At 44.9% G+C, this 20,457-nt stretch overlaps 2 protein-coding genes across 5 annotated transcripts in view; one reads left to right on the top strand and one right to left on the bottom strand.

Annotated features, from left to right (window-relative positions):
* DIO1 (iodothyronine deiodinase 1) overlaps positions 1-20,457 on the top strand; it is a 365,641-nt gene that overhangs the window by 10,605 nt on the left and 334,579 nt on the right. The window contains exons 3-4 of one of the 2 annotated variants that reach the window (XR_014779950.1): positions 2,582-2,781; positions 5,145-5,658. Coding sequence is in view for 1 of the 2 variants with exons in the window: in XM_084785601.1 (XP_084641727.1) it covers positions 2,582-2,781; positions 5,145-5,237 (293 nt within the window). In the remaining variant the exon portion in view is untranslated. Of the gene's footprint in view, positions 1-2,581; positions 2,782-5,144; positions 5,678-20,457 lie in introns of those variants that run through there. The other variant, XM_084785601.1, reaches the window with a different exon arrangement.
* IFT25 (intraflagellar transport 25) overlaps positions 13,245-20,457 on the bottom strand; it is a 29,324-nt gene continuing 22,111 nt past the window's right edge. For all 3 annotated transcript variants that reach the window (XM_084785605.1, XM_084785606.1, XM_084785604.1), the window contains exons 3-6: positions 20,150-20,256; positions 18,595-18,663; positions 16,321-16,364; positions 13,245-13,666 (exon numbers count right to left, since the gene is read on the bottom strand). In XM_084785605.1, the coding sequence (XP_084641731.1) occupies positions 13,553-13,666; positions 16,321-16,364; positions 18,595-18,663; positions 20,150-20,256 (334 nt within the window). In that variant the 3' untranslated portion in view covers positions 13,245-13,552. The remainder of the gene's footprint in view (positions 13,667-16,320; positions 16,365-18,594; positions 18,664-20,149; positions 20,257-20,457) is intronic.

Below are 20,457 nucleotides of genomic sequence, written 5' to 3'. Positions count from 1 at the left end.
CTGAGTAGGTGTCCCTTCACCAGCCCTAACCATGGCCATCACTGCCATGACCGCCACACAAGAAACCTCGTTCCTACGCCGAGTAAGATGAAACAGTGAGCCAGGGCTTACTTACAATGGATGCACAGAGCTTCCTCCTAGGAAACACCTACATCTTAATCCTTGAACGCTGAGGATAGTCAGGCACATCCCCACCTCCCTGATCTCATGGGGGCTGATGGCTTAAATTTAGCCCCAGTCTCAAATTCAGAGCTTGAAGAAAGCTTCCATGCTGGAGGGGAACTGGTGCTCGCCTGCCTCTACACATGATGGGAGGGAGGCTCTCCATGTCCTTGTCACCCAGGACTCTGTAGCGTCCGTGTCCAGTCAGTGCTCTGTTGAAGCTGGATGAACAACCATCTGGGCTACACTGTCTTTGCTGGCTTGCCCATGAGTGGAGAGCACAGAGATCTCTCTGATCATCTGATGGCCACGAGGCACACATCTCAGTATGGTCTCTATCCCAGTGTGGTCCTGAGGTCCCTGAAGACAGGACACCCCGGGTTGCTTGTTGGAGACGCATATTCCAGGGCCAAAACCTAAGCCTGCTATATTTTTATTTAGCTAAATTTTCAATTTAATAGTGTGTTATTTGATAGGCAGCTTCTATTCTCATTCACGTTTTGGGGACAATTTACAATATCATGGGGGTAATAAGTACGTAAGATGAGCATGTTCTTCTCTATAGTTTTATGTATACTTAAACTTTTCATATATATGCTATATATGTATATATTATTATATATGTATATGTATATATATGCATATATTTAAAGAACAGCTTACTTCCTGAGCAGTGGTGGCACATGACTTTAATCCCAGCACTTGGGAGGCAGAGGCAGGTGAATCTCTGAGTTCGAGGCCAGCCTGGTCTATAGATCAAGTTCCAGGACAGGCAGGGCTACACAGAGAAACCCTGTCTCCAAAAATAAAACAAACAAAACCCACAAAACATTCCCTCAAATGACAACAAAAGAAGAGTTTAGGCAGCAGGAGCTCAAGCACAAGGCACAGCGAGTCTCGTTGTGAGAAGCTGCCCTGGGCTGAGACCTGATGTCTCCGTCGCTGTAGAGGACCCAGCTTTCCTTTCTCCTAGCTGTAGCGGGGGTGGGGTCACCCCAGCACTGGCTCCCAATCCCGAGGTCAGACCTAGCAGGTGTCACCCTTCCCAGAACTCAGATCTGTCCACCTGAGCCACTCAGGAAAAGCTTCCCGTCACTGCCCCGAGGGACTGTTACCTCTAGGTCTTGCCCCCTGACCGCAGACAGTCCTTCCGCCCCATCTCCCACTCTGAGCTGCATGTTTGAGTCAGCCAGACAGAACGGAACATGAACTTCAGAGAGAAAATGCATAGAGCCAGTGTCCACCCATCCTAGGCCCTCAGGGGTCTGTAGCCGAAGTTAGTTGGCTGGCTTCTCCGTGTTTATCCTGGTAAAGCCCAGGCGGGCAGGGCACAGAGGGATGGTCACGGACTGGGTTTTAGACCTGGTACAGGTCCTGCTCCATCATGTGCTGCCCATGTGACCTCGGTCAGCTTTTCAGACTTATTTCTTACTTCACAATGTGGCAACCGTATTCAACAGGCTCTGTCCTCAAGCCCATGCTGGACCCAGGGAGAGCCAAAGAGGAGGCACGCAGCTCCTCCTTCCTGGAGGAGCTTACCTCTAAAGCTGGAAGACATTGAGGCGCCTGGGATCTATCTAGTGTGAGGGTGACAGGGCTCCATCAAAAGATCTAGGCAGGGGAGTGGCAAGGGCAGGTTTGCATTTTGGTGAGAAATAGCGAGGAGACAGAAGTTATTGAGGTGCCAGAGTACTGGGTTTTAGTTTTGTTTTGTTTTTGAGAAAGGTGTTTCCGAGTGTAGCCGTGGCTGTCATGGAACTTGCTCTGCAGACCAGACCAGGCTGGCCTCTGTAGATCGGCCTGTCTCTGCCTCCCGAGTGCTGGGATTAAAGGTGCGCATCACTACCGCCCTGCCACAGTAGTGTTCTTAAACTGGTCAGTACCTAAGAGTCATGGAGAAGGCTGTGGAAACACACACTTCAGAGCCGGTTCCTCCATGGCCTCGCAGGGCTGAGAATTACAGTCAGTCACAAGCTCGCAGGTGATGCTGGTGCAGCTGTGCTGGGGGACCACACACCTGGATAACCCCTGCTCTGACCTTCATCTCTAAGTGCAAATGAAGCACTAGCAACCTCGGCGTGGTCCTGCGAGCCGGCTATACTCTCGCCTCTTCCTCTGACAAAGCCCCCCCAGTGGTTCAAATGTAGATGAAAGATGAAGATCTGCTTTGTCCAACTGTCTCCCACTGACGACCCGAGGCCTGCCAGTCAGCACCACAGCTAGCGGTTCAGTTCTGGTAACCCCCTGTGCAGCCTCACATTTCATCTCTGATGGGAGACTTGGCCGATTTCTGACAGGGCACACTGTTATATGGGGCTTTCTGTTAAAAAGTAGGTGGGACTTAGACTCCCGGAACTGTGAGGCAACTCTTGGGGGGAGGGCGGGGGAGAGGGGCTGCAACCTACCCTTCGTCTTGCAGACGGCTGGGCTTTTAAGAACAACGTGGACATCAGGCAGCACCGGACCCTCCAGGACCGCCTACGGGCAGCACACCTGCTGCTGGCCAGGAGCCCCCAGTGTCCCATCGTGGTGGACACGATGCAGAACCAGAGCAGCGAGTTCTACGCAGCTCTGCCCGAGAGGCTTTATGTGGTCCAGGAAGGCAGGATCCGCTACAAGGTGATGATGGGGGGTGGGGGGTGGGGCGGGAGGGACAAAGGATCCGGGAAGGGTAAGGGGGCTGGTACACAAGGGCAGAAGAGGACTTCAGCCTAGGGAGAGCTGTGCTCCATTCCTTCTCACTGTAACCTGGGGGAGTCCCTTCTCCTCAGAGCCGTTCTGTCTTCTCTTCTGCAAAATGAGCCTGGTCTCCACCTAGTACAGTGTAAAGTGGTGCCCATGAACGTGCCAGCATTTGACTAGAGGTGTGACCTCCTGGCTGCCTCAAATCCTGTGCCTGGCTTAGTCCTTATCTCTTGTTGTTTAGTATTTATTTATTTATTTATTTATTTACTTATTCACGTACATATGTATGTATATGAGACACGTTCTCTCTACATAGCTCCAGCTGGCCTTAAACTCACAGAGATCTACCTGCCTCTGCCTGCTGAATGCTGGGATTTCAGGTGTGCACTACCATACCCAGCCTTTATATATATATATACAGGGTTTCTCTGTGTAGCTGTGACTGTCCTGGACTCACTTTGTAGACCAGCTGGTCTCGAACTCACAGTGATCTGCCTGCCTCTGCCTCCCGAGTGCTGGGATTAAAGGCGTGTGCCACCATGCTGGGCTCCCCAAGCCTTTATTTTTAATTTTTAAAAATACATTGTAATTTATCTTGCATGTGTGGAGGAGGGTACATGCATGCTAAAGTCCTTGGCCATGGAGCCCCAGAGATCTGTCTGATTGCAATCATGACATTCCAGGAAGGAGGAGGCATGGTGAGAGCTGTCAATCTGGGATAGTTTCCATCTGCCTGCTTCCAGGTCCTATCACTGGGATTGCAAGTGCATGCCACTGGGCTCAACTTTTTCACATGGGTTCTGAGTATTAAATTTGGGGCTCATGGCCAAGGAATTTAGCCTAATTGGTAAACCCCAGACCAGTGAGAGACCCTGTCTCAAAAAAACAAAAAACAAAAACAAAAACAAAAACCCAAGGTTGGAGCTGGAAAGATGGCTCAGCAATTAAGAGGCTGTACTACTCTTTCAGGGGATCCAAGTTTGGTCCCAGCTCCCATGTCAGGCAGCTCTCAAGCACCTGTAACTCCATCCCTAGGGGGATCTCATGCCTTTTTTGGGGAGATCATGGGTACCTGTTCTGGAGTGCACATACCCACCCCTTCCCATATAGAGAATTAAAAACATGGCTCTGGAGGAGCAATACCCAAGGTTGACCTCTGCCTTCCACATATACCTCTGCATAGACACAAATACAGAGAGAGGGAGGGAGGGAGGGAGAGAGAGAGAGAGAGAGAGAGAGAGAGAGAGAGAGAGAGAGAGAGAGAAGGAAGAAGGAGGAGGAGGGAGAGGAGGAGGAGGGAGAGAGAAATGGATGGGGAGAGAGAAAGGGAGGGGGATGGAGGGAGAGCGAGAGAAAAGAAGGGGGAGGGAAGAAGAAGAAGAAGAAGAAGAAGAAGAAGAAGAAGAAGAAGAAGAAGAAGAAGAAGAAGAAGGAGAGTAACAGTGTCCAACGCGCTGTAAGATTCCAGAGCAGGAGTCAGCAAGGCTTTTCTGTTAATGAGCTAGACAGACTTCCTGAGCCAAATCTCTGACTCCCCAGCAACTCAATCCTGCTTTAGAACAACACGTAAATGAAAGAGTGTGGGCTGCCAGAGTCGCTCTGGCTTTCAGACAACAGGCTTTGTCAGGGATATGGCCAGCTTGGGCCTTGGGTTGTAAGGAGTCAGCCAAGCAAGCTTGGGGAGGGAAATGTGTTGAGAATATTAGAGACAGGTGGGCAAGGTGTGAGGCGCACGAGGGCAAGGCATGGGTCGGGAATTAAGCATTTGGACGACCAGGGTCTGCTTCTGGACTAGGGAATTTCATCTCCCTCCAAAGGCCAAGAAGAGCCATAGGAAGGCTTGAACAGGAGAGTTTGATTTGAGATTTCTAGATTTGATCTCTAGAAAGGTCACTGGGGTCTGTGGAGAGAGGACAGAGAGGACAGAGAGGACAGAGGGAGCAGCGACTAAGGACAGAAAGTACTATACTTGCCCAAATCGGGATGAAGAGGACTGAGCTAGGCCAGAGGGTCTGGAGAGCCAGAGGTGATTCTGTGGAAAGAATTGAACATGAAGGCTTGTGGCTGGTCTGCTTCTCCTAAACTTCTGTCACTTTTTGCCTGTTTTCCTGCTTACTTCCCTGCTCAGTCTTCAGATTAAGTGTTGTTCTCCACAATTATCCCAAGTGACCTGGCCTATGTCAAGGCTGTATCTGCTGTGTTGACAACTCCCATGTATATATCTTTAGCCCAGATCTCTCAGCCACTCCCCAGAGATGAGGGTGGGACCTGTGACACCTGACTCCTCTCTCTTGCAGGGTAAACCTGGTCCTTGGAACTACAAGCCAGAGGAAGTCCGCGCTGTTCTGGAAAAGCTTTGCACATCACCTAGACACATGCCTCAGCTCTAGGGGAGCAGCAGGAGGGTTCCCCAAGCTTGGTACTCCCCCACACCAGTCCAGGTGTCTTTTATCTTTGACCTGTTCTCCCAGATTAATTACTAGCTCAGATTCTTTCTGATCTAAACAAATAACTCCCAGGGAGGCAGTGCGGCTCACAGCACAAAACCAGCACAGATTGTTACAACCAGAAAATAGAGCAATGCCGAGCTGTGAATGTGCAACACCACACTGTTCGCACAGCGGAGACCAATCTAGTGAGGAATCTTCCGGAGCACTCCTGCTCACTGGCCGACTTCTGAAGTGTGGTGACTCTTAAGATGATGTCACCGGCATTGGTATGGCATCCCTTAACGCTCAGTCAATCCATCTGACCCCGTTTGCTGCTCATAGAATCAATCAATTAAAATGCTCACCTGTTTTTTTTTTTTAAGTACCAAGCCCCGGGGGTGGGGGGGGTGGGGGGGTGGGAGGGGCATAGTTCTACTTGTTAATGAGAGATGAGGAATTGAAGACAGAGAAAATGGGAACCAGAGACAACATCAACCCTTTTTTGGCTGAAAGATAGAAACCAGTTGGTACTGTTAGTGATGGGCGTTTCCATGGCAACACAATCTCATTCCACTCCCTCTACCATCTTTGAATAATTTCACAGAAATGTGGCTGTCTAATAACGACCGACCCAAATAGCGTTATAACTTTAACCAAACCAATCTCGGGGGCCAGCAGAAGCTGCCATTCATTTCAGGCTCTGTTGTGACTCTGTCCCACTGACTCATGGTCTTTTATTGATCTTTTGTGTTCAATGACATTGGGCTGATAGGTAGCCGTCGGTTCATCTGTTGTGACTGCTTCTTTTCATATTTGTTTATGATGGTCACAGCGTAAAGTACACACAGCTGTGACTTGATCTTTTAAAATGTCAGAAGACGCAACACGCTAAGAATGATTAAACTCCGTCCGGCTATTTTGAGTGGCTTCAGTGTGATCCTTGCATCTTCTTTTCTGACTTGTATTGGCTTGATTTGTCTTTATGATCGCCCGTGGAATTTAATCAGCTAAAGTATCATTTGCTAGAGGGGCCCCATTCTGGAAGAAGAACACGCACATGTGACACACATCAAATGTAGTATCGTCCTGAAATGCTGTGGAAGGGACACAACTCTTCACCTCATGACAAAGCACCTTTAAAGGAGATGAGAGAGTGGACATGGGAAACATCCTGCTAGCACAGGCTCTCCTTGACTCTGCCTTAGGGTCCACACTAAATATTTTAATATTGCATTTGTTTGTTTGTTTATGTGAGACAGGATCTAGTTACTGGTCCAAATTGGTTGTGAATTCACAATCCTCACACTCTAAGTAGCTGAGGCCTCAAGGTATGTACAACCGTGTCAAACCATTTTGCTCTTACATTTATTTGGTTTGTTTGATTTTATTGAGACAGTGTCTCCTGTATGTCAGGCTGGCCTCAAACTCCTGATCCTTCTGCCTCCACTTCCCAAGCACTGGGATTAAAGGCGTGTACCACTACGCTTGGCTGCTTTACTTAAAAAAAAAAAAAAAAAAAAAAAAAAAAAAGGTCAGGCATGGTGCTGCACATCTTTAATCCCTGTGCTCAAGAGGCAGAGGCATGTGGATCTCTGTGAGTTCAAGACCACCAGCCTGGTCTTCAAAAGGAGTTCCATGCCATCCAGGGCTACTATATCTCTAAAAGCTGTTGGTCTGTTCAGGAAGTTGTCTCCTGTACCAATGAGTTCAAGGCTCTTCCCCACTTTTTCTTCTAAGTATCATTTAGCGGTTTGATTAGGACTCCAGGATTAGACTCTCCCCAGCAGATTAGTTCATTCAAGCTACCAGTAGCTTGCCAAGGAGACCACCTGGACCCTATGCTCTGCAGCCTCACGTGCTCATGAAAACCAGATGTCATCTTTAAGCTGAGAGCAACCATGGCTGAGTTTAGGACTCTCATGCTCCAATCTCTACCTGAGATCTGTGGCATTGCTAGGTGATCTGGCAGCTAGGTCATAGAACAGGCATCTCCAGTCGGCCTAACTTACTTCTCCTGGCACTTGAATAATTTATTCTGCCTGGAAACCCATAGATCCTCTTATACTTGGAGTCCAGCTATTCTACTAAGGCCTACTGCAGTGTGTATTGTCCAATTAACAAGTATCTCTAGAATGCAGGAGTCAGAGAAATTGGGGCACATGCCTACAGTCCCAGCCACCCTACCAGGAGAATCTCTTGAGTCTTGGAATTCTGTGCATAATTTCTCTTACAACACATGTTCTGCAGGATTTTACTTATCTTATCAATTCTAGTCATGTGCCCTCTTAACACTGTGGATCTCACATTTGGACATGTACTAAAGTACCTAAATTTTTGATAAAATGCAAATGCTTGAGTCTCACTTCTGGAGTTTGAGGTTCAGTGGACTTGTGGGTGGGCTGGGGAACCTGCACCTCCAAAAGTTCCCAGAGATGAAGCCGTTACTGTTCCAGGATCATCCTTGGAGAAGTGCTGCCTCAGTGGATGCTGCTGGTGCTCTGCCCAGATGCCCCGTCTATCCCAATGACTCCTGTGCCAGCTGCTGTGTATGCTGGCCACTGAGGGCTTACAGACACCCCTGCTCCTGAGAACTGCCCTCAAGTGACAGGAGCCATCTTACCAGAAACATCTAAGAGACTGTCCTCCACCTGAGTGTGGGCTGACGTGTGCAAAGGCTGGTCCCTTGCTGTAAGTGGGTGGTGTACTCTGTTGTCTTTCACACTCCAAGGCTGGCGGTGATGGGGGATGAGGGAGACTTTGGGTGGGGCTATCTTGAGTTAGCTTTTGTCTCTTCTCTCTACTGCTCCTTAGTTCCCCAGAGGATTCTCCTGAGAGTACCACCAATAAACCACTCTGACAAGAAACCATTGGCTGGGCCTAGTAAGATACAAGCTTGCAATCCCAACATTCAGGAGGCAGGAGAATCAAGAGTTTTGGACCATCCTGGGTTACAGGAAACTCTGCCTAAAAAAAAAAAAAAAAAAAAAAAAAGACCTCCCCCCAAAAAACAGAAAACACTTTCCTTAAAGAACCTACCCTAAGCTAGGTAGCCAGGCTCAGGAGCAAAGGCCTCCACCCACTGAGCCATTCCCACAGTCCTGGCACTGGCACATTATACCCAGAAGTCTCTTTGATGTGTCTTGTCTGGTTTCAGTTTTGGTCCCATATCCCTACCCTTCTGTGTTATCTCTGTCAGCTTCTGTGGGTCACTCTCCATCTCCCTCAATCCACCTGCAGAACCCCAAGAGATGGCATTGTCCTCGGTTGGTATAGCAGTTTAAGCAGGCCTCCCTGGGTCCAGATCTGCCAGCGTTGAGGGTCTTCTTGTGGGGTTCTTGGACCCTCTAGGTCCTTCTATCTCCCCATTCTCTTATACCACTCTCACCTGGAGTCCAATATTGAGTCCCAGCACCTGTCCCAATCCCCTGCTGAGTGAAGACTCTCAGAGGACAGCCATGTTGGGCTAGTATCCAATTATAAGTATTTACCATGTGTGTCTTTCTGGGTCTGGGTTAACTCACTCAGTATGATCATTTCTAGTTCCATCCATTTGCCTGCAAATTCCAAGATTTCCTTGTTTTTAATAGCTGAGTAGTATTCCGTAGTGTAAATGTACCACAGTATATTAGTAGCCCTCATGTATACAAATGACAATCGTGCTGAGAAAGAAATTAGGGAAACTACACCCTTCATGATAGACACAAATAATATAAAGTCTCTACGTGTAATTCTAACCAAGCAAGTGAAAGACTTGTATGAAAAAAAAAAAACTTCAAGTTTCTGAAGAACAAAATTGAAGATGACATCAGAAGATGGAAAGGCCTCCCTTACTCGTGGAATGTGAGAATTAACATAGTAAAAATGGCCATCTTACCTAAAGCAATTTACAGAGTCAATGTAATTCCTATCAAAATACCTACACAATTTTTTAAAGACCTTGAAAGATCAGTTCTCAACTTCATACAGAAAAACAAAAACAAGCCCAGAATAGCTTAAAAAAAAAAAAAACTTGTACAATAAAAGATCATCCAGAGGAATCTCCATCCCTGATCTCAAGCTGTCCTATAGAGCAACAGTATTTAAAACACCAAATGTAAAATTTTAAGAATGGGGTTCAGCAAAGGGAAGGCAACAATGTCAATCTGCAATGGTAACCTGGAGTAGAAATGGATGGGGGACCTCCCAGGTGAGCCCCTACTGCCAACCAGTGAGAAGGAATGTCCAGGAAACACGCCAGGACACGCACCGTTCATATAGTGTGTGCTGTCTATCTGTGTTGTTTGCTTTTGTTTCTGGGAATACAACCCAGGGCCCCACTCCCGCCACTTTCTGCTCCACAAGGAGCCCACAGAAGCTGCTTAAAGAGAACTCACTAGGCATGTGCCAGAGATGGATCCGATAACCTCCGGAGACTGCTTCTAGCAATCTTTTAGCCTTAATATGGAGTTTCTTGGTTTGTTTTTCTGAGACAGGGTTTCCCTGTGTAGCCCTGGCTGTCCTGGCCTCCCTTTGTAGACCAGGCTGGCCTCAGACTCACGAGATCCTCCTGCCTCTGCCTCCCCGAGCGCTGGGATTACAGGTGTGCATCATCACTCCCAGCTCAACATGGAGATTCTTGTGCAAAGAATTATTGACACTTCACTTTAGGAACTTGGCAAAAAGAAAATCCTCAGCATTTCATGCTATTGAACATGAAAGCCATCACTCTAGGTCACAGTGTCAAGCGCATTACTGGCCCCTCCGTGCTGCAGGAAATACCCGAGGGCTGTGCGGCACCATGATTAGCTGGCTCTCTGCTCCAGCCGACTCCTCTGTTCGTCCTTCCCCAGCCGAGCTTTATGAGTGAGTGTTCACCTTCCCATCTCTTGCGGCAGCGTTGTTCCCCAAATGCCCTCCAACTTCCCTTGCTCACGCCCAAACTTTACTTTCTAGGAGTAAACGGTGTCACAGATTGTTTTAAGTCATTTGTCAGAAATCCATAGAGCCTGAAAACTCTGGGCTAGGGTGTGGCTCCGTGAAATAACAACTGCCTAACAGTGTGAGGCCCTGCTCGTTATTCCCCATGCCCGCGAACCAATCAATCAACCCGAACGCCAGCTTTGATCCCTTCTGGGAACCTCATCTGAAGGAGGAGTCTGAAGGGCACACAAAACCTAGGCACAGGGTGTCTCCTGAGGTATTCCTCCTCTGGAACCCACCCTGCTCTCAGGGATTTTCCCTCAATAAATATATGGTCAATCTTCTATAAATAAATAAAGTTTTCTGGTACACTATTTTTTTTTTTTGAGACAGGGTTTCTCTGTGTAGCCTTGGCTGTCCTGGACTCACTTTGTAGACCAGGCTGGCCTCGAACTCACAGCGATCCGCCTGTCTCTGCCTCCCGAGTGCTGGGATTAAAGGCGTGCGCCACCACGCCCGGCTTGGTACACTATTTTTACTCTTTCATCTTGAATAATCTTAAGAATACATAAAAGTAGGGTAGCATACTGAACACCCCCCATATATCTACCGCCCACACCTATTCAATGTCATAGGCATGTTTACTACAGTAAATCTCAAAAACACTATTCAAACTCTCGAATTGGGCTGGGATGTAGCTCAGTAGTAAAGCATTTGCCTGGCATACTCAAGCTACAAAACAGTATTCCTACTTGAGTGTTTAATAAATAAATAAAATCCTAGATCCCAGGTGTGGTGGTGCATGCCTCTAATCCACGCACTCAGGAGGCAGAGACAGGTGGATATCTATGAAGTTTGAAGCCAGCCTGGTCTACAGATTGAGTTCCAGGACAGCCAATATTACATGGAGAAACCTTGTCGGGGGTGGGGGAAGACTATCTATTAGCCATTGGCCTCACTCCCAGACCCAGACTGGATTTGCTACAGAACATTGCTGGCTATCTGAGAAGCAGAGAAGAGCCCTGAAGGGCCTCACCAAGGGAATTTAATGCTTAGCTTTTAAGTATATTGCTCTTCATCTCATTGGCCAGAACTGATCACTTGGCATTACCCAAAGAAGGCCAGGAAGAATACCAAACCCACCAGCAGGGAAGTCACAGATAGGGACATTTCAGTTAGCTGCATTAATGGCCACTTGTCTGTTTACTCCCTTGGCATCACTTTCTCTGTTCACCTACCCTGTGAATTTCCTGAAAACCCAAGTTGATTCTGGAGCTCGATTAGACTCCAGCTCAGGCAATTTGGCCAGCTTCTCACAGGCTGTTCTGTGCGTCCCACAGTCTCACACCAGGAGACACTCAGGCCGAGTATAATGGACTGAGGAGCGAACAGCTCCCACTCCTACACCTTGTCATGCGCATGCCCTTGGGTACCCCACACCTCTTACACTCTTGTCCTTGAGTAACATTTATTTGGCACTGGCCTTTGCCGTGTGACATGACCTCGAAATCGAGGCAGACTGTAAACATGATTGCACGTGGGCTTTTTCTCCCCCTCTCTTGCTACTTTTTAGAATCACTAAGAGGCTCAGGACAGACACAGAAGGCTCTTCCTGGGGCTGAGAACTACCCCTGCTGGAGGCCACTTAGGCCCAAAAAACCTTTGTTACCTAGACTAAGTTGCCAGCTGATGGCAGAAATCAGAAACAAACTAGAAAAAGCCTGCCCAGATTGTGAGGTGAAGTTCTTTGTGTCTGGACATTTTGGGCTGCTTTGGAACTAAGCAGAAGCTAGGCTAGTGCATCACTTGTACATCCAAAGAAGCCAGAGAAGGTTTACAAGAGGAGAGCCAGGGAAGAGCCAAAGCTACAGCTGGAGTCTCTTCTTGCTCAGGGGAAGCAGTCTTTGTCCTGTTCAGAGCTCCAAATGACTAGCTAAGGCCTAGTGCTTTATGGAGTTCAATCCACTTTATCTAGCCAAAAGTTGGCAATTTAAATGCTTAGATTATTAAAAGCAAACACTTCACAGAAGCACCTAGAATGTCTGGCAAACCTCTAGTTACTATGGCCCAGACAACTGATAAATAAAATTAACCATTACAAATATAGTATGTCGTGGGTTGAACTTCCTCCCCGAAAAGACACATTAAACTCCTAACAACTAGTCCTGGAGCGTGATCTTACTTGGGCCCGTTGGTGCAGATAGGACTAGTCATAATAAGCTTATACTGAGTAGGGCGGACCCTTAATTCAATTCGACTGGTGTTCTTAGGAGACACATAACCACAGGGAAGAAGGTGTATTTTGCATCGCTTTATAATTTGTTTTTTTTTTTAATACACTGGTTATTTATGTTTTCAAAATAAACCAACAGTAAGAGAAGTCTTATTTTACTAGTCTATCCAATTATGTTCCTTGCTTTATAAAAATATCAGGACATATAAAATTATCTCTATAACTACTGTTATTGGGAAGTAAATATGTTTTTAAATCTTTCTCTGAAGTCTTTTCAAATTATAAATATTTTAAAAATATCACCAAAATCAAAACAAACAAACCATTAAGACAAACAAATGCCAGTGGTAGTGGTGGCGGCGGCAGTATATCACACCTTTAGTCCCATCACTTAGGAAGCAGAGGCAGGCACATTTCTGTGAGTTTGAGGCCAGCCTGGTCTACAGAGCAAGTTCCAGGTCAGCCAAAGCTACACAGAGAGACCATGTCTCAAGTAAAAGCAAACCACAAGCTGGCTCTCTCTGCATAGCCTGGCTCAGGGTGCAGGCCTGTGGTCAAACCTTCCCTTAAGGACTTTTCCTCCCTTGACTCTCACACTGTTATTGCTTATACTACTAACTTAGCCTTTCACAAAAGTCACCTAATAAATGACAAAACTAGAGGCTGGTGAGATGGTGCACTAGTTAGTAATGTCTGTTCCTCAGAGGATCAGAGTTCAACTCTAAGCACACATATGGCAGCTCACAACTGTCTGAAATGTCAGTTTCAGGGTATCTGACACCCTCACACAGACATGCATACAGGCAAAACACAAATGCACACAAAATAAAAATAAATACATCATTAAAAATTAATGCACTGAGATTTGATGGGCTCTATAGTAGATGCCATGGAGGCACAATGAATTATAGATAAATTTTCATATACAGTCATTTCCTTGATTAATCTGTATATTGAAGTAAAAAGTCCTCATATCTTCCAACACTGCTGATTCATGGAACCAGAATTTCTTTGCCCAAAACACTGAAGAAATATGAATAAAATGGAAATAGTGACACAATCTACTTAATAGTAAACATATCAAAGATAACTTTGTGTTTCAATCAATGTATTTTAAAAGTAGCTCAGAGCACTGTTGTAATTGCTAAGAAAGACTTGAGACTGTTATTCCCTCTGCAGAAATGCTGTGCACAGATGCAAAATGATCGAAGGCTGAGACAATAATGAATCTCAAGAAAGTGGCATAGCCATCTCGTGCCTGTAAGAGAAAACAAAAATCAATATGGATGCTTTTAGCAACCCTAGAACACTATTAACAAGCACTTGGCAGAACTAAGGCTTTGATGAAGAGTAATTTCTCTAACATGTAATAAAACATGAGACAATGTTCAGAAGACAAGCCAGCTTCGTCTCACAGTTGCCTGAGAGTGACTCAACACGGTATCTATCACTCTTGGTTCTATGAAAAACAGTGAGAACGCACATTTCTGACCAATTGTTTTACAAGTCTCTTTCTAAAGAGCTGTTCATGCTAAGTGGTTTCCATCGATTAATGTTGCCTTGGCATACACTACCCTGAAGCATGGCAATATGCTTACATTTACATAATTTCCCAAGAAAAAAGCAATTTGGCAATATACGTTAAAAAGCCATAAAATGTTTATACTCTTGTGCCCAGTAATTCCATTCCATGAAACCTAATCCTAGAAAGTAATAAAAAAGTGAAATTCATAATGTCCAGAGCATGTACTAATGTTCACTATGAATTACTTGTAATGACAGAGAAAAATAAACTAGTTTAAATGCATGTAAATAGGTAAACTGGCTGGGAGTGATGGCACATGCCTGTAATCCCCGCACTCGGGAGGCAGAGGCAGGTGGATCACTGTGAGTTTGAGGCCAGCCTGTTCTACAAAGTGAGTCCAGCGAAACCCTGTCTCAAAACAAAACAAAACAAAACAAAAAAACTAGAAATAAATAAAAATATAAAAAATAAAAAATAGTAGCCAGGCATGGGGGCACATGCCTGTCATCCCAGCACAGGGGGAGGCAGAGGCAGGCAAATCTCTGTGAGCTCAAGGCCAGCCTGGTCTACAAAGTGAGTCCAAGACAGCCAAGGTTAACATGGAGAAACCCTGTCTCTAAAAACAAAACAAAACAAAAACAAACAAACAAACAAAAAGTAAAAATAGGTAAACTGTACCCTAAAAGCATAACTTCTAACATTTGGGATATAATACTAAGTTTTAAAAAGATGATTGTTGTAAAAGTATTTAATAATTTAATATCGATTTATATGGTTATTAAAGCAGCAGTTATTATTTAACCCTCTATTATAGAAATAAGTGACAGGCACCTGTTAGATTTTAATATGCCTTAAACACTGAGGCTAGGCAGATCCTAACCGTGTGAGCTATCTTGTCTAATTCCACACATTCCATCCAAAATTCCCGTAAATACCTGCACATGCTCCATCCGGGCTACTTTTCCATCATGCCAATCCGTAGAGCAAGCTCCCCCCACCCCTGCCTGTTTCTTACTCCCTGCTGTTTCTCCTTCCTTCCTCCTCTCCACACCTCTCTCCCTTCCAAGATCCTTCTGCTACTCCAAGCCCACGAACCTTAGCTCTGCCTGCTTCTCTTTTGCCCATCTGGGTATAGGCAATTTTACTGGCCAATTAGAGATAATTTGAGAGGCAAGGTCACACAGCATCACTTGGTGCATGGGAGCATTTGTTTGTGGAACAGTAAAGATCTTGGGAGACAAACAACTAACACTCAAATACATAGTTGCTCCAATCAACCACAACAGATGATTATAAAGTTTTCTATATATTTTTGTTGTAACTATTTGAGGTCTAGGGTCAGCAGCTAGAAGACTGAATGGAGTTGAGCTACTATCAATAATAACCATGAGTAGTTTCCAGCCTCCTAGTCTGTCTTACTAGTTGCTTTCCATATATTCTATACCCCTCCCCAGGGAGTCCTCAACACAGTGCCAAAGAATGCAAAACTTGGGTGGGAGAAATGGGAATTGTGGGATTCAAACACTCGAGAGACAGAGAAAGAGAACGAGAGAGGGGGAAGGGGGGGGAGAACCAGTGAGCCCCACTGAGCTTACATGTGGGTGCCACCATATGCCCATCTTGTGTGGGTGCTAGAGATCAGGCTCAAGTCGTCACACTTGCACTACAGGTGCTCTCTGAAGAGCCTTTGAAATGCTGATTTCACAGCAGCTCCTGGCAGGACTCAAAGCTGCAAACCTGGCAGCTAAGAAGCCATTAGCTGTACACCAACACCAGCGCGAAACACACTTGGATAATTTTACTAGTTCCTGTTTGTCTAAAACTAGGGCGTGACAAGGCAGCAGGCAGAAGGCTCCTGATGAAGCACGGCTTCCCTGTCAGCGGGCGTTCATGCACGTGACGAGTGAGCCCTGTGGAGTGCTGCCCTAAGAGCCCTGGCGCTCTCTGCTCGGCTCTCTGGGTATTTGTTGCTGCTCCTATGCTCCAGTTCCCCTCATCTAACCCTCTCTTGTCCTTTCACGCTTAATTAACATCCAACTCTGACATCTCAACCCTTTCCATTTCCTAGTCTACCCGGCTACACAATCAAATGAAAGTAAACATGCTGAAAACATAAATGACTGAGCAAAATAAAACAAATAAATGAATTCAATTCTATTTTATCCATGCTGCCACTTTCTCCAAGATTTTTTTTAAAGAGCCTAATTAATAATACATTTAGCTTATAATATTATTGAGAACAATCTCTAACGGTTGAATAGGCAAAGAACTGCTAATGCCATGAGGATATTCATCATGAATAATTCATACTTAGTTTTAGGAGACTTTAAAGTCTAAATTTGGGCTCACTAGAGATAACCTTATCTTTACAAAGTATGTACACTTACCACAATTTCTTCATTTTGAAGCTGCCCCTCTGTGTGTACTAAATCTAAAGCACAAATATAATGGAAACAGGTTAAGGATCAAATACATGAAGATAGCTGTGGAGATTATGCCCAGCAAAATGTGATTATTTGGCAAGCTATAAATTAAAGCCAGACTTAAAGGAATTATCATTACTTAGGGGTTGAAACTTGATATAAGATATTTGGCTTAAAAGTTAAAAAAATAGTGAGCTATAGAATATCTCTAGGGAGCATAGGCAAAAGATCATGCAAGTGTAAATTACAGTAAAGAAATATAAAGTACAAAATTGATAAAATGCAGACGCTCCTTCCTTTTATTGACCAAGCTCTTAACATACTTTTTTGTAAGGAATCAGTTTTGCACAGAAAAATTTCACTCTGAGGCAGAACAGCCTGTGACATGATCTCTTCTGGTACCCAAGTTTAATAACACACCACTTACATAATGGTAGGCCAGATTAGTTTATTTAGCCATGAATTAATTATATTGAGTATTCTTTCAGAAACATGAACTATTTAGTTATTATGATAATACTTTTTGGCATTAATTTGTATAAATAACATACAGAGTTCCAAAAGCTACCCAGCACCAAAGGAGAAGTCTTTGGGAAGTAAGATTCTGGAGCCTTTTTTTTTCTTGCTTCCTAATGCTTTCCATAGATAATAAAAAAAACTATTATTGCCTGCTTTCTCGAGCCTTCTCCTCTATTCATGTCTAGCAGTAAATGTTTTCCACTTCTAGCCTGGTATGGTGGTTCACACCCAAAATCCCAGCACTCAGGAGACTGAGGCAGAAGGATTAATTATAAGTTCCAGACCAGCCTACACTACATACAGAAAAACACCTATATAAAAAGTGGTGTCAAGGGACTGGACGTGGTGGCACATGTCCAGTGCTTTAATCACAGCACGTGGTAGGCAAAGGCAGGAGGATCTCGGTGAGTTCGAGGCCAGCCTGGTCTACATACTGAGTTCCAGGACAGCCAGGCTACACAGAGAAACCCTGTCTCAAAAAACCAAAAAGTGGTGTCAGGAGTTGGGTGTAGGGTGTGGAGCTGTAGTGGTTAAAGCACTGACTGTTTTTCTAGAAGACCTGGGTTCAATTCCCTGAACCCACACAGCAGGTCACAACTGTCTATGACTCCAGTTTCAGTGGATCTGATGCCTTCCTTCTGGCCTCTCTGGGCACCAGGCATGGATGTGGTACATAGATGCACATGCAGACAAAAGATGCACGCACATTAAAGTTCAAATTTAGGTTGTTTTTCCTGGACTTATAGTATGGTTATATCCTTTATCTTATATATTTGTAATTTAAGTTTATGTCGTGATAAGTAGAAATCTAGGTTTCTTAAATCACTACTCACTTCCTGATCCAACTACACTAATATTATGCTGCTAAAATAGGAAATCAATTACAAACTAGCCATCCTTGTGTCACTGCATGCTGCCTGCTTCTCTCGGGTCTGAGGCCTGTCTGCGGCTCAATGTAATAAACTAGCTTACTTCTTTTTATTCTCCTTGGAAGGCTCTAGGTTACAGCCCATTCTGCTGTGTTCTAGAAGTTCAGGTGATCCCTCTGGCACAGTATCTATTGCTCTACACTTATTTGGTTCAACTCACTAGGTTTAGGTTTTCTTTTTCCCTCATAGTTTTATGTCTTTTCACAGTATTTGTTTTCACAGTATTTGCGAAGAAGAGGAAATGGACACATGACGTCATTATGTGTTTGTGCTTAAATGAAGAATAACAATTTAGCTGATGATATTTATCAAAAAGAACTTTTTTTAGGGACTCACTATGTAGTTCTGGCTAGTCTAGAATGATCTATGTACATCAGCGGGCCTCAAACGCACGGATCCCCCTGCCTCTGCCTTCTGAATCTTGGGACTGAGGACATGTGCCACCACGCCCAGCTCAGCTGATACTTAAGCACTCTCATTAATCAGGAAGGAGAGGTGAGAAACTAATATTTGTTTGCTGGTCATACGCAAGCAAGTAGATCACAAAAGCCTTAAATGTGTCATTTCCATTTTTGATAAAGATCCTAAAATTTTGAAAATGTTAATTGTTACATAAATAGTATCTGAAAAAGGCTTTACAAAATGGTTTTTTTCTAGGCCTTATCTGTGTTAAAGAATCATTAAAATCACCTTTTATTTACAAAACTGGAGTTGGACTGATAGCACAGAGTCCGAGGCCAAGCGTCTACTCTCTCATGCTTAGAACAGTACTGGCAACATAAATACACACCTTTTTCAACCCACTGCTCAAAATCGAAGGGCTCTTTAGATGTGGTCTTTTCAATCCTCAAGGTCCGAACTGGCATTATAAATAAACAGAATAAATAAAAATGTTAGCTATTTAACTCTATGCTGTTTCTGTCCTTCTTTTCTCTGCTGCACTTGATGGCCACTACACAAAGTACTGGGACCAGGAATAACACATCCTGGAAGCTATCAGTGTTTTCCCATAAATCCCTGTAGTAACAAGTAATGGTGTATGATGCTGTTCTTGGCAGTGTTTGTCACTACAGAGCACACATCTAGTAGTGCTGTTCTGATCTGCTTATCATCTGGAGTATTGATCTGCTGGATGTGGTACCACAGGCAGTCATGGTTTTAGCCCTTACGGAAAACGTGCTTAGAATCAGGCAGATTCCTTCATGCTCTCTTGACTGAACTCTATGAGAAAGAGACTATCAACCCACTTTGCTGATGACAACACAGGCTTACAGAAGTCAGGCAAGGTGCTCAGTGAACTAGAGCTATAAATGCCAGAACAAGCTCATACGCAAGGCCTGCCTGACTCTAGCACCCCATAACTGATGACAGAAGCAGACCACGTATGCATGCACCTTCCTCCTGCCCAGCTTTCTCCACTGCCCCCACACGATCCTCAGAACCACCCTTCCCCTTCTCGTCCTACTCAGGAGGGGCTGACCCCAACACATTATAGCTCCTAGACTAACTTAGCAACCCGCTCCCCTCGGGGCTGGCCAGTGGCAGGCACCAGAAGCTTGGAGGGCGGAGGAAAGTGAGAGCGGGTATCTTATCTACACAGTCTTGTCATGTCTGATGGTACTTTCCCTTCAAGACCATAGCCCTACTGGCCAGCCCCCCTGTATAGTCCCCAAATTTCCCTGCGCTGTGGTAACCCTTCCCGTTCCCTATCTCAGGGGGCAGTGGTTCCCTACTATAACTGGCTTCTGAGAGCCCCACTATCCCTCATGTACTCCTGCAGCCCAGGCCAGAATTTTATAAGAAGATCTAGTAATAAAGTCTCTTCATTTGAAACATTTGGGATCTATTCTGTCTCCTGCCATGATTCTGTCTGATACACTTTATCACAGACAGGGCTGGATCTTCCAAGGGGAGATTCCACTCCTAATCCCCAGAAAATGTCATTAGCAATTAAAGAATCAAAGCTATCCAGTGGGAATAATTGGGGTTATCAGATTTACAGCAAATTTCTGAGAACTACAGGCTAAATGAACCTAGGATGAAGATGTCACAGAACCAGCATTCTGGCAAGCCAGCCTCTTACATTCCTAAGAGAATTTTCTGCCAAATATTTTCACACTGTAAAGTGCATGGAAATTATGATGTGCCTTGGAAGGCCTTCACATTTGCAGTTCAAGAGGCTAATCATGCTGAAGGCACTTAACCCAGACTCTCCACCCTCCCATTTCAGCAATAAACTGGGTCCCATGCTGTAAAGAGAAACTAGTCTTTTGCCAAAGTTTACATGTTTTCCTCTACCTGTGGAAAATTAAAGGATAATAAAAGTAAATGTGTGATTTGCTTACCCAAGTAACTCTGGATCACAAGCTTTTCAATCTTCACTTGTTTGTGAAAACAAATAATGAACTCATGGGGAAACATGCCTGTGGTGGTCCAAAACGTTTCTGGATTCCTAATGTTAATTTAAAGGAAGAAAAGACAGATATAAAGATGTAATCAGAATGTTCTCATGAATAAACACTAAAAACAGCTGTTGTATTTTATTTATAATCCCTTTCTAACTTAGCTCTTCCTATAATCCCCCAACTTGAATACCTTTTTTATACTATTGACAGACATTCTCTCCTACAATGCTGGAACAGAACTGACGTCA

This window comes from Acomys minous (assembly GCF_964271855.1).
Source record: "Acomys minous genome assembly, chromosome: 6".
Taxonomy (NCBI): domain Eukaryota; kingdom Metazoa; phylum Chordata; class Mammalia; order Rodentia; family Muridae; genus Acomys; species Acomys minous.
Note: the sequence above shows the minus strand (reverse complement) of the source record. Positions and strands in the feature narration are given on the sequence as shown.